The sequence below is a fragment of the Hypomesus nipponensis genome, chromosome 9 (genome assembly GCF_054491055.1).
Source record: "Hypomesus nipponensis isolate SF chromosome 9, ASM5449105v1, whole genome shotgun sequence".
Classification (NCBI taxonomy): domain Eukaryota; kingdom Metazoa; phylum Chordata; class Actinopteri; order Osmeriformes; family Osmeridae; genus Hypomesus; species Hypomesus nipponensis.
Window position 1 is genome coordinate 1,619,681 of NC_140369.1, and position 17,698 is coordinate 1,637,378.

General features: G+C 45.1%; 1 protein-coding gene across 3 annotated transcripts; it reads right to left on the reverse strand.

The window, feature by feature from the left end:
* Positions 1-42: 42 nt before the first annotated feature.
* On the reverse strand, positions 43-17,252 carry LOC146272273 (msx2-interacting protein). Of its 3 annotated transcripts, none has more exons than XM_084706430.1 (15): positions 17,010-17,252; positions 15,445-15,765; positions 11,735-12,214; positions 11,402-11,559; positions 10,930-11,130; positions 10,661-10,812; positions 10,430-10,555; positions 10,203-10,316; positions 9,998-10,111; positions 9,800-9,909; positions 2,244-9,651; positions 2,069-2,131; positions 1,751-1,951; positions 1,252-1,410; positions 43-1,109 (listed from the first exon to the last, which is right to left on the reverse strand). In XM_084706430.1, exons 1-15 carry the CDS (start codon positions 17,090-17,092, stop codon positions 978-980), a joined length of 9,822 nt encoding a protein of 3,273 aa, XP_084562556.1. In that variant the 5' UTR covers positions 17,093-17,252; the 3' UTR covers positions 43-977. The 3 variants fall into 3 exon arrangements, with proteins under 3 accessions (XP_084562556.1, XP_084562555.1, XP_084562557.1); XM_084706429.1 differs by having other exon boundaries at positions 11,402-11,562; XM_084706431.1 differs by lacking the exons at positions 15,445-15,765; positions 17,010-17,252 and adding an exon at positions 13,673-15,413 and having other exon boundaries at positions 11,402-11,562.
* Between the last annotated feature and the right edge of the window lie 446 nt (positions 17,253-17,698).

A 17,698-nucleotide genomic window follows, 5' to 3' on the forward strand; every position in this document is an offset into this window, starting at 1 on the left:
GACACACATCAATATGATATAAAAGAGCTCATCACTTTAACATTCAAGTTTTCTGGATTTTTTTTTTATTTGAGTAACAAAATGTGAAGTGCCCTCTCCAAACTCCACACAAGAGTTCACCAACCTGCCTTGTCACAAGTATTTACATCACAAAACCAAGGGTTGAATTCTACTTCCTCACAAACCCTGTTTGTTCTTCCTAAATCTCAGCATCTTGTATTTTCATGGTTGCGGGTCTCTGTGTCAAGTTGTCCAAGTTCCATTTAGTCAAATATTTAAAATATTTACAGAGTCCAGTATTTCAAAAACTCCTAAATCCCACTCGATTGATTCTGAGCCTGGTTCAGTAGACCGAAAATGGAACAGCAGAGCTGGTGAAATAAGGAGTTGATTGGCTGACATGGTCCTCTCTCTTCATGTTTTAATAGTTTTTGAAGTTAATTAAATCTATAGGAAAGGCTGGAAAATAACCTTTGTACATTATTATTGTACTTAAAATGCATGTGGAAATGTCTTTTGTCGCTGTGGAACAACAGCTTCAATGATCCTTTTCCTATATAGAATTGAAAATGACACAATCATTAAAAGATTAATACAGAAAAAAGGCCACCCAGTTTGCACTCATCCTTGTTCATCAAGATCCTGATTTTCGTTTCCTTTACATTAAAGTATCTCCCCACAAAAAAAAAAATACTCCCAAATAAATACAAATACAGCAGAGAAAATGGTCAAATAAGACTGCACATATAGAACAGAGCTCTGGTTCAGTCCATCCCGAGCTTGTAAAGACAAAATTACCAGGCAGGAGTGACCAAAAAAAGTGAGTGACAGGGAAAAATTTAAGTTCCGATAGGACGTTTCCTTAACATTCCCAATGTCTCCAAGAACAAAAATCCTTCCGTTCCTCTCGTTTCCTGAGTCTTGCCGTTAATATCGTCCCCTGATGAGGTGGCTGCTAGGTGGGCGAGGAGGGACTATTATACGGTTGTGATGACAATCATGAGGTGCGGGGAGATACTAGAGATCCGGTTTAGGAGATCGGGAGCTAGCCGGGACAAGTGGCTCTCGGAAAACTCGCAAGGTGGGAAGATCTGCAACACGTAGGCAGGCTGTGTGGTGAAGTGGGGGAAAAAAGAACACAAATGGCAGTTGTCATTAGTGACCTATGATCTGAAATATTTCCTAACCTTTCACATATCAAAAATAATGACAGGTAGTTGAATAGCATTATAACTTCATTAAAATGCATACCTGATTGGATCCTGGGTTGGGAACATTGATGATACCAGCAGCTAACTTGGCTTGCAGGTAGTTGATGAAGGCGGCTTTCAGGGTCTGGGTCTGGTTCAGGACATCATCCTGGTCTCGTCCACACGGCAGAGCAAGGAGGAGACAGAACTCACTCTCCCCCTAAAGCACAGAGAGTAAAGTGTGAAAACACACAAAGTTCAGAAGTCTTGGGCACCCAAGATCTTTTACATGAATATTGTCTTATAAAATTAATACATTTTTGTCTGTATTTGTATAAAAGTGCAATTGTGTGTGTGTGTGTGTGTGTGCGTGCGTGTGAGTGTGTGTGTGTGTGTGTGAGTGTGTGTTTACACATAGTTTCACAAAACACATGGGTTCCACTAGTTTGGTTTCCACTTCCCATTTTCTGTGTGCCAAGCACTTCACAATTGGCCAATCGAATCACACTCCTTAACTGGGCTTCAAGGAAGGTTACAACATCCAGCCTGAATACACTCACTGTCATTCTTCTTGCCACTCCTTCTAGTTGAGAGGCCTCTAGTCTCATCCTCTGGACAATCCGGAGCAACTGGCCTCCCTCTGGCAGTGGTGGTGGCAGTGACCGCACAGCCAAGGCTTTGTTGCCACAGACGAAATGCAGTTGGACAGCAGCTGTGTCATTTTTCAGCGCCAGCAGGCCTTGCCACACAATTGGGTACTTCTGCTCAAATGGAAAAGTACAAACAAAAATTAGAATATAAAACACAACAAGAACCGTCTTTAAATGAATTTTACTGACTCCTTGTGGTGTGTTCCTTCCTACTGATCAGTGCCTCACCGTGAGAAGTTGCACCATGTAGACAGGCTGGGGTCCAGTTTGTGCCTGGCTGTGCTCCCCACCCTAAGGACATTAAACATATGGTTAAGTAATGACATTTATGTTTTCTCCACCGAAAAGCAGAAACCCACAAATTGTTGTACTATTCCAAATAGCCTGCATTGTTTAAACTCACCAGAGCTGATGTTATGTTGACGGGTGCTTGGATCCCTACAGTGGATGACTCGGTGACTTGAGAATGGATGCCCCTCGTGTTGCTGTAGATGGTGGAGTATTCTGGAAAGGAGCTCCCTGTTCCTGACGCCATCAGTTGAACCCGTTGAGGAGATGCTATAGCTGACACAGGGGTTCGAATCCCCATCATACCATCTTTGCTGGGAGAGTGTGGCCTTTTAGCTTCTAGCGGCTTTGGTCCATCCTTCTCCGACACGCCTTTAGACAACAAGTGAGCTCTTGGAGACATGGACGACGCAATGCTGCTGGAGGTTGAGGAAGGCGGGAGTGTTTCCTGAATGTGTCCCCCTGCGTGCGGCTCTGGGCCAGCGCGCTCTCCCTGCGGGTGATGCATGAGCACACGCACGTCCCTGGGTGACGTGATGTACTGGTCCATCTGCATGCCGCTGCGTAGCGCTGCACGGGGGTCTGGCTGCATCGTCTCTGGCTTCACTTGAGTGGCAGATGGCCTCCCAGCAGCCGGATGAAAGCGCCTGGGATCCTCTTGCTCCCCCTCATGGCTCCTCACGGTGCCAGGGTTCACCTTGAGCACCATGTCCCTGCCGACGGTCTGGGGTGAGGTGGGCCGCTGCTGCATCGGGCCTGACCATGGAGAGGCATGGGGTTCTCCATGGATACCAAAACTCATTGCAGAAAGGGGCGGGGTGTTCACCCTCACTTCTCCCTGGACAAGATGCGCCATGGGAATAGTTTGGGCTCCACGGTGGGGAGACATCCTGCCCAAGGCACCATGAGCGCTGTGAGGAGGCATGATCACCGACTGCTCTGGGTGGTGGACACTGGTGACATACTGCTGCATGGTTGGCAGGCCTGAGGTTAACATCACTGGGATACCTTTGGGGGAAGAGGAGCCTATCTGAGACGAGAATGGAGAATGAGGGTGGGCTGACTTCCGTGGAGAACGGGGCTCCTGTTTCACGCCACTGAGATGAGACGGAGTTCGGTCACCAGCTGTGGCAGAGACAAAGCCAACATGGTTGCCAGCTGGCGAGGGCAAGTGAGGGCTTATTGCTGGACTTATGGCAGACGTCCAAGACAGCTTTCCCCCATCAGAATTCAGTGCATCTGCTCCTTCTACTTTCTTTGGATGCTTTAGCAACATGGTAAAGTCTGAAGACTGATGGTATCCAATCACCTGTTGACCTCCAACTGCTTGCGGAAGCCGCTTTACAACTCCTCCTTGAGTCCCAGGCTGGTAGTGAGCCATCTTTTCCAAACCTGTGTTTTCTTGTTTTATGGAGGACACGGCCTGCTGTGTCTTAGCCGGGTGACCATGGTCTGCTGACGTTTGAGGACACTTCGGAGTGCTTGACTGTGGGTGGGTATACAGTTCCTGTTTTATTTGGGGCATTGATACAAGCTGCTGAGATTCCATGTCAACTGCCGTTGCAGGTGGGATCTGGCTTATTTTCGCAAAGAGGCGAAGAGGGCCTTCCCTTTTTTGCCCAGAGTGACTCAAAACTACCACACCTTCTGAGGTGTTCACTCTTAGCCCTGGGTTTGATCCAGTACTAAGAGTGGAGCTCTCAACCAAAAAACGTCCAGCACTTCCCCCCTCCTCACCGACTGATGGCCCATGGTAGGAACCACCATCCTCCATGCTGGATCGGTAAGTTTGTTTGGGAAGTTGCATTTCCATACCGGGATTTGCTCCAGTGGCATTCCCCTTTTCTTCCAAATCAGGAGGATTGCAAACACGGCTGATGACAGAAGTGGCAGTGGACGCAATGACAGATACAACCGACTTTGTCTCAGGAGATGGTAGGGAGGCAGGGGGTCGGACTATAGGCTGAGCTGGATGAGGTGGTGGTCTACTTTCAGAGAGTGGGATTTTATTTGGCACAGCAACCAGTGGAGTGTTTTCAGATATGTGTGGATTATTAGGGGTGGGGATTGCCAAATTGCCCGAAAGGGAACCGATTCCTGGAAGTGAAACATTTTTATTTTTAATTAGAATGCGTCTTAAGTCACTTGTGTTATGATCAGGATCCAAGCTTTCATGGTCTGAGGGAGGCGACTGATTTTCAAAGGGGCCTGGTAACACTGCAGATAGGAATCCAGTGTCTTTTGACTGGCTGCGCCAATCTGGTGGGGAAACTGGGATCCTACTTGGCTGTAGAGGCCTGACACTTGGTCGGCTAGGGGGTGGAGACAACGAGGGTGAGATGCACTCAGGTGGTGGTTGTTGAGGTTTGGGACAGTTGGGACTTTTAGTAGAAGGGTAGACGGGTTTGATATGTTGAGGTGGCTCTACAGGTAATACTTTTGATTCAGCTGTCCCATCTGCAACCTTGGCAACCAATGGTTCAGGTTCTGGCTTCCAAGATGTGGCTGTAATGACACCAGCAGATGATGAATGACATTCTACTATGGTCTGAGTGTTGGAGGATGTGCTGTCTGATGTTGCCATGGAGGAGCTCTCAGGTTCTGACAAGCTTTCTTTGCTGGGTTCCTTTTTGCTTGGCTTTTGGCTTTTTGGCCGTTTGGGTGTTTTTGCTCGCCCCTTTAAATTTTTCTTGGGCGTGTTAGGGAAAGGAGCCTCACCCTGAGAAGAGGATGTTTGTATTGTTGGTTCGATTCCCTTGACTGGCTGGATGAAGGTATTAATTTCCGAATCTGACTCTACAGCAGCAGGAGCAATTACTGGATCTTGAGCCATAGGAACAGTTGCCTCCTCAGCAGTAATCGAATCAATGGCAGCCATTAGTTCGTTCTCACTGGCAGGATTGTTAGGTTTTTCCTCCTCCGTGTCACATTTCACTTCTGTAGCGGGGACTGGTGGAGTGAGGGGCTGTGGGTCTGTAGGTAAGGTTGGACCTGTAAGTTTAGCGATGTTCTCCACAGCTTGGACCAGCTCTAGTTCTTGAGAGGGATCCAAGGGAGGCTGAGCATCTGGCATTTCCTCTTCATTGTCCTCATTACTGGGACTCTCTTCCTTACTCTGACTACATTCAAGCAGCTGGTCATTTGAGTCGCTTGGTTTGGTCTTTTTTAAGTAATCCTCTTGGTTTCCCGTCTCGTCATCTCCTAACTGAAGTAAATCTTTCACCTCTGTGACATTCAGTCTAATTTTTAAGTTCTTGAGAACTGGAGACTTTGGGGTCCGTGTCAACTTGACTGATTTTCCTCTAACAGTTTTCTTGTCTTCCAAAGAGGGCTGTTCATCTATAACTAGGGCCTCTATCCCTTTCTCACTTGATACAGATCCAAATGCCTCGTCTTCAGATGGGTCATTCTTGTCTTTGTCTTGATCCCTTTTATCTGTTACCAGTTGCTTGACTTTCTCTTCTTTCTTTGTCACATCAGGTAAAGATGAATTGTCTTTAGACACCAAAGGATCTTGTGGAGCCAAACTGTCATCCTCTGAAATATCTGTCTGATGTTGAACATCAGGAATATCAGATTTTTCTCCTTTACTGCTTCCGGACTGAGCTACTTGACCTGACCCTTTGTAGGCATACGGAGAATGACGACCTTTCGAGGCTTTAGGGATTTTTTCCCCACTCTCTGATTCATTTGAGTCAATGTCTTTGGTGTCCATTTTTGATCTATCACCTTTTCTTGAAGCGTCATACCCCTGTCTTCTATTCTTGGGTGGACGTCCCCTTTTCGAGGTGTTCGGAACAAGGGGATCCTGCTCTTCATTTTGCTGCGGTGGAGCATCCTTGTCACCACCACGTTTCCGTGCAGAACGTGGTGACTCTGACGCGTCCTTTCCTGTTCGTGTGTCATCGTCAAGTGGAGTTGCATAGACAGATTTAACATTTCTGCGCCTTGCTCGTCCAGTTGATATGCTCGGCTCTGAGCCTTGCTCAGAGTCTGCTCCGTGTATTGGAGACTTGGCTGTGGATTTACAATCAGAACTGATCTTTGAAGACTCTCCTCTTGGCGATGACGCTCGTTTGAGCTTTTCTTTATCAATGCGTTCACTCTTTCGTGTGACAGGTTTCTCAGTACTAGATACAGAGGTAAAAGAGGCAGGAGCAACTTGAATAGGGGAGGACTTACTCTTTTTGTTTTTAGTCTTTTGAGGAGGTGAGACTGGTTCTTCGCTTGCTTCAACGTAAACAGGCACTTTATCTTGATCAAGTTTATTTTCCGTATCAGAGTGGGTTTCTGTTTTGGCAGTGTAAGACTCGTCAGATTTTGAAACATCCATCTCCTCAGCAGTGTCAGGAAGTGAAGGAACTTTCAGTTCAGTTAGTTCAGATGTGGCTTGCTCAAGTCCTGGCTCTAGCTCTGGCTCAGAACCGCTTACCGATGCTTCTTGAGTACCACCATCAATATCACAGGGCGACTCAACCATAAGGGATTTGACAACTGGAGTCGCATCTTCAGATTTCTCTTCACTTGGTGAGGATTTAAATTTGCCTGGTGGAGGAGCTGGCTCAGTGGCTACAACACCTTCAGCTGCAGGAGGTGGAATCTCAACTTGTGGGTAGGGTGGGGTTGAAGATTGTTGTTTGTTGTATTTGTTCTCTTCCTTAACCATAGATACTGGTAATATATCTGGAGATGGACTTCTAATTACACGTTTTTCATCCTGTGGAGACGTCTCCTTAGGTGCAAGTGAAACGCCTAAATTGAGCACAAGTGGCGGCTCAGAAGACATGCGCTCTTCTGCAGGGCTAACAGGTTTGATATCTGGCTCCAAAGGGGGCTCTGCGACCTTCGGTACCTGCAGAGGTTGCAGTTCTTGATCAATTGGTTTTTCAGTTTTATTCTCATCAACAAGATTTCCCCTTTTAACTTCTTGTTGCAGTTGGTCCTTCCCCTTTTGTTGCTGCAGTCGTGTAAGCTCCAAAAAACGACTATGGAACAGGACAACTGGCTCAGAGTCTGGCTGTGTGTCTGTCGTGCCTTGTTGACCAGTTTGTTGGCTCTGGCCATGCTCTGGGTCCTCATGCTTTCTTTCTAGGTGCTGCAGGCGTCTAGAATCCTGCTCGAAGATTGAGCTGTGAAGGAAACGGGAAGCAAACAGCTCCCTGCGTTCGTGCTCTTCTGGCTTAGGTTCTTCCTTTCTATCATCTACTTTGTCTTCAGACCCACTCCGAATCTTCTTCTTCTTCATGTACCAAGAAGGTGTTGGTCGCGGTGTTGGTTCCACCTTCTCAATATCTTTTTGGCTACGCAAACCCGCAAAGTGAGAGTCATAGTCCAAGAAAGACCAGTTATCTTCCCTCGAGGAGGACAGGCATTTAGCACGCTCTAACAGCGCCTTTGTATCTGGTGTGATGGTCTGGTCAAGTGCAAAGGAGTAGAACTTGTTCCTCTCCAGGGTGGCTAACTTGGGATCTGAAAATCTGTCACCTCTTGGCCTCTCGGAGAAAGGCACCGATGTAGAGGGCATTGGAGAGTGCGGTTTGTTCTCTCTGTCTTCCTCTGAGTCAGATCGTACTTCTCCAGGTTCCAAATCATGTCCAATTCCATACTCCAACCGTTTACGATTATGCAGGTTTTTCCCAAGACTTCTGCTGAAGTTCAAGTCAGGTAACAAATCTTGCTTGACTCGGCTCTCCCAACGCTTTTGCTGGTCTTCATCACTTCCATGCAGAGGAGTGCTTGGCTTGGATACTTGAGTGGTATGCGTCCGTTTGTCTGCTAGCTCCAACTCTGGATGTACTTTGTCCTCAGCTTTAACTTCCCTAAGGTGTGAAAAGTCAGCAAATTCATCATCTGCATGGTGGGAAAAGTGCTGCAATCCCAGAGAGGCTGTGCTGTTCCACTCAGGATCCTCACTTTTCTGTCTCCGGTAGACACGCTCCCTTTTACTACTTGCATCCTGAATGTCAAACTGATCTAGTTTTTTAAGTTTATGAGATGGGAAATTATCCGTTACATCTTGAGGTGGTTTACCCACTTCATGCACAAGACTTCGGGGCTCAAGATCATCAGTTTCAACACCTAGTGGACTTCCAGGTTTCTCTGATTTGTCAGACTCCTGCAGCTGTTGGTGGAGCCTTCTATTTTGCTCCATTTGTTTCCGGTAACTCTGAGACAGGTCAATATCCACATGCTCTTCCCGTTCCTTTCCACTTTTGTCGTTGTCTGTTGTTGGTGGACCGTATTTGAAAACGGCGTGTTGTTCTTGATCTTTAGTCTCCTGGTCCACGCTGCCCTCATGGGAATACCTTCTGGATGTAATGTTCCCTGGAAGGCGGTTCAAGTCCACTGGCTCAATGGGCCCCTCTGACGGTTCTCCTTGTCCTCTGGCCCCAGAATCTTGCCCTTCCTTATGACTGCTGAGAAACACCATCCTTTCGGTTTTGGACCTAGAATCTTTCCGCTGTGGATCTTTTAGCTTGCTGTCACTATCAACTGCAGTGCTAGGTCCAAAATCTTGAATTTGATTCCCGTCTTCATCCTCCAATCTACTCCTTTTTTGTCTGATGGTCTTTCCACTGGCATCTCCAAAGCGCCTTTTTCTTGCTGCAAGGCGATCGGAATCTACAGATACGTCTTTCCCATCATTTCCTACGTCGCCTTTTTGGTGTTTCTTGGATCTACTTTTGCCATCCACCTCTACACCCTCAGCCTTTACCACGTCAAGTCTCTCACTTTTAAGAGGATCCTGGCGAGATGTTGACGCTGTCTGATTTGTAGAAGGATCACTATCCCCTTTATATCGCTGTCTCTCGATGCTGTCCTGGTCTGAAACCTTTCCCCTTCCAAAACCCGCTTCAAGGCTCGTCTCCAACTCTGTCTCGATAGGTGGGACACTGGGAGATTGAACCTTTCCTTTTCTCAATTTAATCTTCTCACCTTTCTCTTTGTCAGCTTTCTCCTTCCGCCGTCCACGTTTGCTTTTCTCAGCTCCAGGGCCACGTTCAGCCGGGGGCAGTTGTGTGTCCTTGTCCAACCTATCAGTCTTGGCGCCATGTTCCAGTGGAGTCTTGTCAGCTTTGTCGAAGTGTGGTGGTGAGAGGGAGCTGCAACTGCCACTTCTCTCAGAGGACTGGCTGTAGACCCGTCGCTCAGAATCTCTGGGGGCACGCTCAGATGGCGAAGGGGAAACGGCAGGGGTGATTGGACGGCGTCCGTGGGAGGGGCTCCACCTGCCGCGGTCAGCCTCAAAACGTTCCCGCTCCCTTTCCCTCTCCCTCTGAATGTACGTGTATTTTCGAATATCTTGCTCGAAAGGATCTCGATAGTCCCTGTACTCCCTGGGATCTTCGTGGAACCGTGGGTCAAAGTGATCCCCCTGGTAATGCTCCAGCTCAGTAAAACGTTCTCTACTGCGGGCAGGATAGTCTCGCCTGGGGTCTTCTGGGTAGACTCCAGGGGTGCGAACATTCTCATAGTAAGCTCTTTCAGCTGTGAACTCGTGGTATGGAGGTCTACGTTCCTCTCTGGGGGGGGGGGGGGGGGGACAAGCAGAAACTAATATATTACAAAAAATGTCACAAGGCAACTACTTACTTCTTACAACAATCGCCATATTGAACATCGAGAAAATCTGTCCAATACACATTATTCTAATGCTTAAGTGAACCATACCTTCTTTCAGTTGGAATTTCATAGATGTCTCTGATTTCTCTGATGTCTTGCCCTGAAGCCTGCATAGAGCGATAGAAAGCCATCTGACTCTCTTGACTGGCAAAATCCACCTGCACAAAAACAAGCACGACAATATATTTTATTAAAAGTCTCGTCAACCTCAGACACTAGCGTACAGATTCCTTGCATTTTCTTTACCTTTATTTTGTTACCGCCAATTTTCCACCCTTTGGTCTCTCGGACAGCTGCTTGTGCAAAGTCAGTGTTGTTGTACAATACAAGCGCCATCCCTTTCAATCTGTCAAACACAACCTACAAAAAGAACAATTTTTTTTTTCAAAGTTTGTTCCTCAGTAAATATGATCAATGTCACAGAATGCAAAATATACAAAGAACACAATACCTTAACTACATGTCCATAACGGCAGAAATGGCGTGTGAGGTACTGGTCAGTGATGTTAGATGCCAACCCATCGAGCCAGACACATGTTGTAGGCATACTCTTCCCAAACCCCAGCTGCAAAAATAACATTAAAAACATGATACACAACTTCACAGTTTAGGGCGATGATACCATCCAAATACAAGGTCTTCCTATGTTGGGGATTATACTGCACAGAACACAAATACCTTGAGTCTGTTGCTTCCCAGATACTCTCCATCCATCTTCTTAATAGCTTTGCAAACGCTGGCAATGTCAGAGTACTGCACAAAGGCGTATTGAGGAACACCATTGACTTTTTTAATGTCAATGTCCTGCAGAAAGACAAGAAAACAACTCTTAGCTAACATATCTCCAAAAATTAAGCATGAACGTTTCCCCTGGAACCTTCTAGACTTGGGTTGTAATTCAACACATACCACAATTTCTCCAAAGCGTTGGAAGATGTCGAGGAGCTGTTGGTAACTGGTAGTCTTCTCCAGATTCCCTATAAACAGGGTCCTTGTGGCCTTAGGGTGGAACTCATCGATCCGTCCATCCAAAGGCCTAAATTCATTCTCACTCTCGGTTTCTAGGAGTCAACAAACAACATTGGTTAGCGAAACAGGACAGGACATGAAATAATACTTGGGAAATACTGGGAAACCCAGACACAAATTTGAGTCGCCCATCCCTTTGCAGTTCATACCAGGGCCGTTCCAGGCAGTGACCTCGATGAGCATGCCAAAGAAAAGTTTTCCTTTGGAGACAGTGAGAGCCTTCTCCTGGTCCTCCTGCTGTCTGAAGAACACAAGGCCATATCGCTCTTCAGAAGCACCATGGATCTGCACTGAGGTCACCTTCCCATGTTTCTTGAACTCATGGAAGAGTCCATCTTTCAAACTGGTGTCTGGAGAGAGGAGAGAAGAGTTAAATGTAGGTGCGGCTGCACTGAGATACCCTTTAACAGCCTTGAAAACACATTCAAAGTCTGTGATTCAAAGTCAAAGTGCATAATAATACATTGAATTTGCAATGCGCCTTTCTTACACTCAGTGTTATAGTACATTAAAATCAGTCTCCGGCACAAATAGCTTTCTAATCTGTGGCAAACACTGCACTATATCCAATAACAACAAAATAGCATTGCTTACAAGCTGCACACAGCGTGTTTGTCTCACCTGTGGAGCGCACTGGAAGGTTCTGCACCCTTATTCCAAAGCTTCTGCGTGGTTCATCTGTATCCAGACCCATGGAAGGCTGAGAGGGAGGGCCGTGTGTGGCAGAGGACTGCACTGAACCAGCACGAGACCCATCACTTGAGCTGCTGTTTGAATCGCTGCTGTCAAAACACACAAAAGTACAATTCCTGATTCCCATTCCCAAGCCACACGTTTACTGTAAAGAATCTGACTAAATAGAATAAGTGACTGTTCCCCCCCTCACATTACAAGACGGGTTGTTTACACAAATGGTACTGAAGGGTATAATGAAAAATCACAAGTGTAACCTACCTGCCACTGCCCGTGCTGCTAGTGCTGCTGACCGAATCGGAACTAGAGGAGCGACTGTGGGACCGAGAGTGTGGAGCTCTCCCCGGGGAAAGGGGGGCTCTTTTGGGGGAATTGGGGGCTTTTGCTGCCTGTCCTGTCGTCCTTTGAGGGGAAGGGTGTCTAGACTGTGAGGAATGAGACGAGCGACTACGGCGGTGATGGTAAGTTCTGTCCACTCTGCGCCCCCTGTCTTCTCTATAGAGGTCACGACGCGACCCGCTGGTCAAAGTAAAAGGGTCTCGGATTCTGGGCTCGAAATGTGGCTCTGGGGTGTCGAAACTCCCAGTGATGGCGCTGCCCCCCGGGCCCGGGCCAGCTGCAAACATGGAACGATCACGATAATAGTCTGCGTTGTAGTGACGCTGCCTGTCAAAAGTGCCACCACGTTCATGATGTCCGTAAGGGCTGTGATCATACGCACGCTCCCGGCTGTCCGAGGCCCTGTGAAACGGAAGGAGAGATTACAAGACAGGGAAAAACTGGGAGTTATTCTTGCAGGAAAAAAACAACTTGAACATGTGAAAAATTGGCAGGTTAAAAGCAATTCCCATAAACACTTATCAATGATTTACTGAAATAGGCAGTGCACTGTTAAATGTCATCCTCAAGGCATATTCAAACAAGGACACAGCTGAGCAGGATCTATGGACAGAAAGCCAGACGTCTGGGATTCGACTAACTGAAACAAAACATGGAAAGGAATTTTGTTCATTCAAATCATAGCTGTTGACACTAAAACTTATTAACTTATTATTATTTTCCACTCGAATATCTGGGCTAGTAAAGTTTGTAGTCAAATAACTGGGTTATGCTCCCAGATTACACCAAGTAACCCTCCCTAGTGTAGATACTACATCAAGTAACCCACCCTAGCGTAGATACTACATCAAGTAACCCACCCTAGTGTAGATACTACATCAAGTAACCCACCCTAGTGTATACTACATCAAGTAACCCACCCTAGCGTAGATACTACATCAAGTAACCCACCCTAGTGTAGATACTACATCAAGTAACCCACCCTAGTGTATACTACATCAAGTAACCCACCCTAGCGTAGATACTACATCAAGTAACCCACCCTAGTGTAGATACTACATCAAGTAACCCACCCTAGCGTAGATACTACATCAAGTAACCCACCCTAGTGTAGATACTACATCAAGTAACCCACCCTAGTGTATACTACATCAAGTAACCCACCCTAGTGTATACTACATCAAGTAACCCACCCTAGTGTGGATACTACATCAAGTAACCCACCCTAGTGTAGATACTACATCAAGTAACCCACCCTAGCGTAGATACTACATCAAGTAACCCACCCTAGCGTAGATACTACATCAAGTAACCCTCCCTAGCGTAGATACTTAATTGAATTTAGGGGGTGAGACTTCAAGAGTCAATAAACATAAATAATGAACATGCACAATGTGTCTGTTGGGGGTGTCTGCTAAGTTATGAAATCACAAAGTCCAGGATTCTGTTTTACCATCCTCATCTCAAATTCTGTATAGTGAGTCATTTTGGATGAAAGCATCTGTTAAATATTCTTATTATTGAAGAAAAAAAAAGTACCATCGTGGTTTTGGTGTTTTTTTCTACACACTGCTAAGACCAGATATTAGGACAGCTAAGACCAAGGTGTTTGGCTGATAGCTTAATGAACTAAAGGCAGCAAAAGCAAAAGAATGAACTGGAGAGAGAGAGACAGTGAGGAAGAGAACTGCAAAGCAAGCCATTGGCACAAAAGGCATCTTAAGAAGCCTTCTGGCCCAAACAGCTGCGCTTTTCTGTCTAAAAGCTCTACCAATTAGTGCAGAAGACAAGGAAAAAGACAAGGTGCAAAGTTTGGGTTAGGAAAAGAGAAAGAGATGCAGAGGGCAGAACAATACCAACCTTGTTGAAAAGAAGTTACCGAACATATAATCCCAAATACAATCTAGGTGGTCAGAATTGTAAGAGCCGAATGAAAAACAAAGGGAAAAAATTGTTTCGATCTAAGTCGAGCAAAAACATTTCCTCTGTTGTGACGTGTATGTAATCTCCAACTATCGAGTACGAGTAGCACAAGTTAGGGTAGGAAGGTTGTTGATGTATAATCCAAAATTACTTAATCTCTTCATTGGATGGAAAAAGGAAGAAAACAAAATAAGCAAAGAAATGTCTTGATGGAATTCATCTTATGCGGGAAAATACAGAACAGTTTGATTAAAAATACATTAATATTAGAGAAAAACTGCAGTCACACCAGGCCATTTGGGAGCCTTCCCAAAGTGACATGTGTCAATAAATGAACTGGATGCCAGCCAGACTGAAAATATATCCGCCTTGATTGTGGTCTTCTTGTTTGAGAAAGCAAGCTTGACTAGTCTTACTGCCAAAATTAGGTATGGATTTTTCTGCAGCTGTCAATTGTACCCTACAAAACTACTTTGGATACCTTCCATAAAAAAAAAATTAAAAAAAACTTCCCTCACCAAAATGGTTCAAATAATCCTATTCCACTGCTTCTCAGTAAGAGTTAATTCCTTGCGATCTTCTATATCCAAACAAAGCCAGCCAATCTTCAAGTAGGTGGGGATAATTTTCAGGGAGCAGACAGGCAGATTCAATCTTATTTCAAAATCAAATGTTCTATTAATAACCCCGGATATTGATGCAGAAGGGATAAACAGCTAAATCCACACTGGAGAAGAGTAATCCAGTACAGGCAGCTATACCCATTCATCCAATACCCAACATCCTTACATCCATCATGGGGCTTTGCACATACTTCCAACAGACGGATATCCAAAGATCTGAGTCTTCAAGTGTCTTCATGGCCACAGCTTCATAAAATATCTCCATGGATCTTGATAATCTTGTTGTCCAGTTTTTCTTCACTTTTTGAAACAAACTCCTACAATTTATTTTCCTTTTTCTGAAGATACTTATGAATCAATGAATTATAAAGTGGGTGAATTAGATACAATTGCAGCCCTGTGACGATGCCTACCTAATGACAATACATTACATCCTGTTCGTGTCACTTACATCCAGAGGAATAGGTATCCAATGTTCCAAAGCCACAAAAAATGTCCAGCAGTGGAGAGGTGGTGAGAAAAAAACAAACAGGAAACCACTATCTGCCTTCTATGATGTGGGATCCATTTTGGGATTACGTTGTCTGACTGAATTATGTTCAAAGTATAAAGAAAATACGGAAGGATTAATCCATCACAGGCAATGATTTACTTCCAGGTAACGTCAATCCCAGGGTAAATCAAAGTTACATCCCAAATTTTGGAAAAACAAAATATCCAAAAACTCACCAGGATAGATTCCAACAAATGTGATACATCCACACTCACCCGGATATTCCCAGTAATATCCAAATTTGAAGCAGGATACACTTCACTTAATAAATCCCTCATTTTGAATGACAATACCCTCTTATGATAAATAGAATGGAATGAATATTTCGCTTTAGATTCCATGAGCGAGGCCAAGATGAGGAGGCAGGAGAACGCATCGATCCCTAGAAAGATTACCTTTATGTGACATTTTCAGGAATCTATTCCCCTTTTTGATTTACAACCCGACAGTGTGATCATGTTATTGTAGGGATAAATACTTTTATCTGACACCCAAGTTCCCCAGCACTTCAGTGGGAGACCATGTCCACTTACCCGTCTAGTCTCCGTTCATAACGTCCCTCTCTGGAGTGGAGAGACACAGGAGGGCCAAACACTGGACCCACTGCCCCCCTAGAGAATCCTGCTACGTCCCGTCCGTGACTGCTAGAGGGCGGGTTGTCTTCCAGGCCCCGAACAGCACTAGGAACAGACCCTGGTTCATTGTAGTCAGTGCGAAGATCCCTGTCCCCCATCTTGTTGACAGCATTGTGAGCCTTCTGTGCACTTTTGATATCCACAAAATCCACAAAGGCCGCAACGCCACCCTCGGAACCCCGCTTCCGAAGAACCTTAACACTCTCGACACGTCCATAGCTGGGGAATGGAGGGGGGGGGGGGGGGACGACAAATAAGAAGTTGAACAAGACATTCAAGTTGCTCTCATCTACGATTGTCCTAAGGCATTCTGTGTCATTCAACAGCCCTGTAGTTTCAGCAACAGTTGCAAAAACTCGCCAAACCCCAAGGCTTTAGTATGCTTTCGCTTTATGTTAGGGTTATTAACTAATGACGCTGCAGTTCGTTGGTGCAGAGTCTACTAATTCTATTTTGCAACTTTGTGTTGTGAAAATCGTAAAGACCCACTGCATGCGCTACGCATTCTTAGAATCGTAGCACGAATGGTACGTCAAGCATGATTTGGATACGTTGGGCAGTGGGCACTAAACAAACATAAAACTATGACTACGTAACAAGTCACAAGCCAAATGCCTCCTCTAATTATTTACGACAAACGACCATTTCACGAAATAGTACGCATAGTTTGCTACTCTCGCTGGCAATCAAGTTAGCTCGCCCGACGATGGCTACGAATGAGAGTTCCTTGTGGATTCAAAAACAAAAAATATTCGTTTAACCTATACTTTGTTAAAGAACCCAACTGAAAACTAATGAAATTGTGACAAAAAAAACATAACAAATAGTTGACGGTGTGCAAGCATATCTTAAACCGATTACCTTGCTTGCTAACAGGACTGCTACGGTCGTGTACTACTAGTAGTAACAAGCTAGCTGGTGTCTCTGGGCTCGGTTTTAATGCTGGAAAGAATTGGTGGCTCGTGTTTGTACATTGAATAGTACCACAAATAATTCATAATGTTTTCGTTGATAATTATGTATAACATTATTGCGATGATTAGTCCAACATGTTAACGTAATAACTTCACTAACTACTCTGAAATAATGGGTAGTTGGCGTTTGATGTCCCTAATATTTACAATCCAGGCAATAGTCGGGTCCTGATCTTGATGAGCTAGCTGGCAAGCGTAGTAAGCAACGACAAAATGGTAGCTTGCTAATGTTGGCTCACTGGCCACTGCGCTTCAACGCGTTTCATCAAACTAGCGAGGTAGCTAGTTTTCGTTTATGTTTGAGCTGTGAGTGATGTACCCAACTGTCAATATAACATTTCTGGTGAGTAATCACACGGGTAAATCCAGTAATAGTCCTACACGACAGGCCGCACGGTTTTAGTCACGGCTAGCACTAGTTGGCTAGCTAGCTAACCAGTGTTGAGAAGAGCGCGCGCTGCCTCTCCATATCCCTCTTGCGTAACCTACCGTTTAAAATGTTCGACAATTTTCTCCTCTCGAACATGTTCGGGTAAATTTCCCACCCAAAGGTGTCTGGTTTCCCGAACCATCCTGTTTGTAATGTTCCCCCTTCATACACATATGCTCTCGCACGTTTTAATCCCCGCCGGTCGGGAAGTCCGCCTCACAAAATGAGCGACGACCGATTCAGTCTGAAAATGATCTTGGCCTAACGCTGTCCCAATCCCTCCGAATGTGTGCAGTTCTCCATAGACCGTGCGCGAGCTGCGCGTTTCCCTAATGGCTCGGTTTCTCATGACTTGCGCGCTCATGTGATCATGCGACAGCACGATGTGTCTTTCATAAATCTTTGTGACGGTATTAAATTAGCCTCTAGTCAAATTATTATTCAAATGATGTGAAATAGAATATTAATATATAGGCTATTTGTACAATTGAATAGACGAATTATTTATATTTTATATAGGCTAGGCTACTTTCTACAATAGGGCTTATTTGTTCACAAAATATATAGCCTAAACTACATACAAATCTTTTGATTGATTAATATTGTCTTAGATTGAAACTTCAGATCAAACATATAAGCCTAAAGACCTACAACTGATGTTTGGGTTCGAAATGTAGGCATACTATAAAGTCACATTCACTCATGATATTTATATTTATTTGGTACAGTATGTGTCCTCTATAAAGAT